Here is a 5,142-nt window from a genome sequence, read left to right on the forward strand (position 1 = left end):
GCGCCCTCCCGGCCGGGGCGCGCCACCCGTAGCTCGGTGAGGTCCGAGCTGCACGGGAAAGCTTGCAGAACGAGCGGAGAGCCGCGCGTGCGGCGGAGGTGAGCACAGGGGCGGGTTCTCGGCTCCGCCTGCCTAGCCGGCCGCTCCCCACGGCCGCGCTGCCATAAATGGGGCCGACGGCAGCGGTGGCAGCTGGCAGCGGCGCGGGCGGGCGGCGACTCCGGCGTCGGGGGGCGCGGCAGGCGGGGGGGTGCGGGCGAGGCAGCCTGAAGTCCCGACTTCTGTCCGCGCGGCTCGGCCCCTCCGCTGCGCCCCGAGCCCCGCCCCGGCGGCAGAGCGGCTTCTGTTTACTTTCGATCGAGTTTTTCCTGCTCCGGGCAGGTGCCGGGGCAGCTCAGGGCTGGCGGTTGCGCGCGTCACTCCCGCGCCTCTCCGTGGGCTGCCTGCAACCCGGGAAGGGCGCGTCGGGGCGAGCGGCGGCCACGGCATCCCCGGCGTGTTGACAGGCGTCCCGTTTGTGCCCAGGTGATGACTGCGGCGGCATGGAGTTCCCGGAGCACGGCGTACGGCTGCTGGGCCGCCTGAGGCAGCAGCGCGAGCTTGGGTTCCTGTGCGACTGCACTGTCCTGGTGGGCGACGCGCGCTTCCCTGCGCACCGCGCTGTACTGGCCGCGTGCAGTGTCTACTTCCATCTCTTCTACAGGGACCAGCCCGCGAGCAGCCGCGACACAGTGCGGCTCAACGGCGACATCGTCACCGTACCCGCCTTCAGCCGCCTGCTGGACTTCATGTATGAGGGCCGCCTGGACCTGCACAGCCTACCTGTCGAGGACGTCCTGGCTGCAGCCAGTTACCTACACATGTATGACATCGTCAAGGTCTGCAAGGGCAGGCTCAGAAAGAAGGACCCAGATCTGGAGACCCGTACGCTGGGGACAGAGCTTCCCGGGCAGACACCACACCCCCTGCCTTCCTGGCCCCCTGCCTTCTGCCAAGCCACACCAAAGGCCAAACCCCCATCTTTAGGGGTCAAGGCTGCCCATCCCCTGCCAAAATTCGGACCTCCATCTTGGCAGGTCTCAGAGGAGTCGAGTGGGGCCCTGGACCTGTCGCTGAAGCCTGGCCCAAGACCAGAGCAGGCCCACCCACCCTGTCTCCTCCAGACATCCCAGTGCAGCTCCATACAGCAAGGGGCCCAGCCTCTGGTGAAGGCCGAGCAAGATTCGTTCTCTGAACAAGATAGCAGCAGCCCGCAGAGCGCGGACAGATCCCCACCACCAGTCTGTGCTTCTGCAGCCCGGGGCCTGGCAGTGGACTTGGAGCCATTGCACATCCAAGGAACAGGCAGCCAGCAGCTTGGGCTGCATGCAGAGCCAGTGGTGGACAGCGAAGATCTGGGTCCCGGCAGGCATCTTTGCATTTGCCCGTTGTGCTGCAAACTCTTCCCTAGCACCCACGCACTGCAGCCGCATCTCAGCGCCCACTTCCGGGAGCGGGACAGCGTCCGTACCAGGCTCTCCCCGGAGGGGGCCGTGCCCACGTGCCCCCTCTGCAGCAAGACCTTCTCCTGCACGTACACGCTGAAGAGGCATGAACGGACACACTCTGGGGAGAAGCCCTATACATGCATGCAGTGTGGCAAGAGCTTCCAGTACTCACACAACTTAAGCCGGCATGCTGTGGTCCACACACGGGAGAAGCCCCATGCCTGCCGCTGGTGTGAGCGCCGATTCACACAGTCTGGTGACCTGTATCGCCATGTCCGCAAGTTCCACTATGGCCTCGTCAAGCCCTTGCTTGTGTGAAGTGTTTTTCTGCATCCCCGAGGTGGAGGAAGAGAAGGGGCAGGGTCTCCCCGGATGGAACCCTGGGGCAGAGGAAGAAGCCCAGGCTACCCCAAGGCTAGAAGGTTGCACTGGCCAACCTGAATGAATGCTGCTGCTTCTTGGATGGGTCACCTCCTCCTCCCCTCCCCTCCACCTGACACCTGAGCAGGTTGTACCCTGCCCAGTTTAGGGATACTCTGTCCCCACTGTCCTTCCTCTCTAGCAAGGTCCTAGAGTGCCTGGCCTGCCTGCCCATTCACTGGGCAGTGTGAGGTAACACAGTTTTCCTCTGTCCTGGGGCTTCCCTGACCACCCTGCTGGGATACTTGAGAGTGTCCTTGTGTGCCTAATGCCACGATAGAATGACTCACTTGTCAAGAGAGTCATTAATGCAAGTGTCTAACAGGGTGCACTGAGTGAGCCGGCGCCATTCCTGGTGAGGGACCGCAGGAGCCCCTGTTGAGAAGGCCTCGGGCACAACAAGTACCAGCAGGGGCCACAGAGATCCAGCTGGCCTTTCAGGAGGCTTAGCTCCAGCAGGGACCCGAGCATCATGAGGAGGGTGGCTGAAGCTGGGTGTCCCTGGGGCGCTGTTACTGGGGTGGAACAGGGGTGGAACTTTGATCAAGGAAGGAGAATTTGGAAATGGATTCTCTTCTTATCAGGAGCCTCCCAAGGGCAATATGTGTCTGCTACTGGTTGAGGACCTGTAAGTGTCCCCTACGGGCTTCATGCAGCTGGGGATGGCAGATTTTGCCACGAGCCAAGCTTTGCATGTTGAAACTGATGCTGTGTTCCGGTCAGGCCTGAGCCTGGGAGCCACTCTCTGCTTTCTAAGGGTCTCCCTGGAGCTGCAGCCATTCCCAGGCACCAAACACAAGGCCGGAGCTTGTCCAGCTTAAGAGGAGCAATGTTGGCTGTGCCACCTCCTGTCGTGGGGCATGGGTGGGAGCAGCTGTCACAGGGAGAAGGGAGACAGATTCTCCCTTCAACTACAGCCCTGGAAGGAAGGCTGGTGCCCTTGAAATGTGAAGGACTTCGCCCGCTGCCTTTGTTGAGGATATGGGCCCCCTCACTTTAACGACTTGCACCCCAAGCAAGCCTTGGTCATTTCAGGAAGGGGGTGGGGCAGGATGGGGGGGGGTGGCCTCAGCAAGTGGTAGAGCTGCCTGAAACAGCCTGCCCTCTCCGCAACAGGGCTGTCTGTGCTGACTGCAAGTGGCCCAGAGGACAGAGTCGGGCAAGTCTTAAGTCATTGTGTCTTCCGCTAACACTTGATGTATTTGTTTGTTTGCTTGGTCTGGAGTGACGTGACAGTTGGTCTTCCCAAGGTGGACAGACCCTGTTCATCTCCTCACCGTCTCTCTGCTCTCCTAATATGTCCACGGCTGGCCAGGGAGTCTGTCAGCGATGCTCTAAGACGGCAGGCCCCAGACAGGCCACAGTGCCGAGAGCGGGAGAAGAGGCACTGATAACCCGGCCTCTGACTCCACCTCTAGAAAGGCTAGTAGGACCCTGTGACTTATGATCTGAGTGATCGCTCGCTCACTCCTCCCTTCCCCCTTCGTGTGTGTGTGTGTGTGTGTGTGTGTGTGTGTGTGTGTGTGTGTAGTACTACACGTGTGCAGGCAGAGCACCCCTGTGTTGGTTTTTCCTCTAGTGCTTGCTTTCCCGGGACAGGGAGCCTACCCTGAGTCAACACTGGACTCGTCTTTGGTGCACAGTTACTGTGAAATGAACCAAGAATGGTGACTGGTTATACGTTTATAACTGGCATGGTTCAGTTGCGTGTGTGTGTGTATGTGTCTGATCTGCTACCTGTGTGGGGAGCGCGGGGCAGGCGTAGAAGGGGTCCAGGTGCTTTCTGCTGTGTGTGGGGTTCCCAGGGCCAAGCCGGCTACTGCTCCTGCCTGTGGTCTCACTGCTGCTCTGCCCCCTGGAGGGACCACTGGGAAATGACTCCACAGGACAGCTTTTCCTCGGTTTGGCTGGGATGTTTGCACAGCCCTGCTTGTGGTCGGCCTGCACTGTCCCTAGAAACGAGCTCCGTCTTCCTATTTCACACACTCTGTTGGTCACAATGGCAGTGTAATAAAGCCAACCGCAGGTGAAGAGGCTGTGGTGATTCTCGGCTGGGAAACGTGGGCTTTGCCAGGCTGGAAGTGTGTGTGTGTTGGGGGCCAGAGTGGGGGAGGCAACCACTCAGTACAAGAGGTGCTCATGCCTAGTGGGGTGAGTGGACTGGGACAGGCCTAGTGACAGGCGCCTCTTTCCCCTGATGCTAGACACTGGGGGAGGAGCCCTAGAGAGGCAGGGCGTTGGGAGGAAGGGCAGGGTCTCGGATCTGAGACTTGATTCTGTCGTTACGGCTCTCTGCCTCCTTCAAGCTGTCCAGGCAAACCCCAAACTGTGTGTACTTGGCTCTCTTATCTCCCCCCAACACCTTCACACTTCTTTGAGGGTTCGGCTGGACCAAAGACTTTTGTGTTTCCCCTCACTCCCTCCTGGCCCACTGTAGTGGGTGGCTGGGCTCTGGGCTGACAGTTTGGGGCCTCTGTCAGTTGCCCTACACCTTCCTGTGCTGGACATTGCTTAGGGATGCAGATGTCCCATGAGCCCCCAGGCTTCACCTACCGTCTTACCAGGCCCTCTGGTGGATGGAGTAGAATGGCCCCAGCACGCGGTATCAGACTCATTGTGCTTGAGCCAAGTTCAGGGAAGGGTGGGAACTGTGCCTGTCACAGGGACCCGGCCACCCTAAGCTGGTCCCGGAAGGGCCTGACAGTGCCTGGGCCAATTCCTCTGGCTTTCCCAGTTCTGGCTCCAGATGTAAGTGCTGGGAGGAGGTGCCTGGCCCTCCCGTGCCCCACACTCACCCTGCCTCCCACGAAGCTTGGATGGGAGCCACTGTCCTGCAGGAGGCCCTGTCATGTTCCCAGTTGAGCCTGTGACTCAGCCCAAGTTTTCCAGTCCAGGAGGAGACAGCAGCTGTCGCCACACCAATGGGGATGGGAGCCCTGGGAGGGGAGGCTTCCTGGGGCCCCCTCTAGTCTGTGGACTCTGCCCAGCTGGGCTTCACTAAGCCTCCAACTCTATTCCTGGACGGCGCGGGCCTCTTGGCACCCTCCCTGGAATTACCCATGTTTACCTGGTGGCCAGATGGTAAACTGAGGCATGTACAAAGTCTTTGCAGTCCCCAAAATCTCAGCCAGTGGGCAACAAGTCTAGGACTTGCCTGACTCTGGGGAGTGTTGGGTACCTCAGCTGTGTGCGGCACAGACCCTGGTGGCGAGAGGCCTGGGGTCTCCACGGGACT

General features: G+C 60.5%; 1 protein-coding gene across 1 annotated transcript; it reads left to right on the forward strand.

Moving 5' to 3' along the window:
- Zbtb42 (zinc finger and BTB domain containing 42) lies at window positions 1-3,938 on the forward strand. The gene is made up of 2 exons (XM_032908540.1): window positions 1-98; window positions 526-3,938. The coding sequence occupies exon 2, from the start codon at window positions 543-545 to the stop codon at window positions 1,803-1,805; it is 1,263 nt and encodes a 420-aa protein (XP_032764431.1). The 5' UTR covers window positions 1-98; window positions 526-542; the 3' UTR covers window positions 1,806-3,938.
- The last annotated feature ends 1,204 nt before the right edge of the window (window positions 3,939-5,142 follow it).

Source organism: Rattus rattus, chromosome 7, assembly GCF_011064425.1.
Source record: "Rattus rattus isolate New Zealand chromosome 7, Rrattus_CSIRO_v1, whole genome shotgun sequence".
NCBI classification, from domain to species: Eukaryota; Metazoa; Chordata; class Mammalia; order Rodentia; family Muridae; genus Rattus; species Rattus rattus.

Excerpts from the sequence above, each read along its gene's own strand:
- Zbtb42 (XM_032908540.1), top strand. The coding sequence starts at position 543 with ATGGAGTTCCCGGAGCACGGCGTACGGCTGCTGGGCCGCCTGAGGCAG.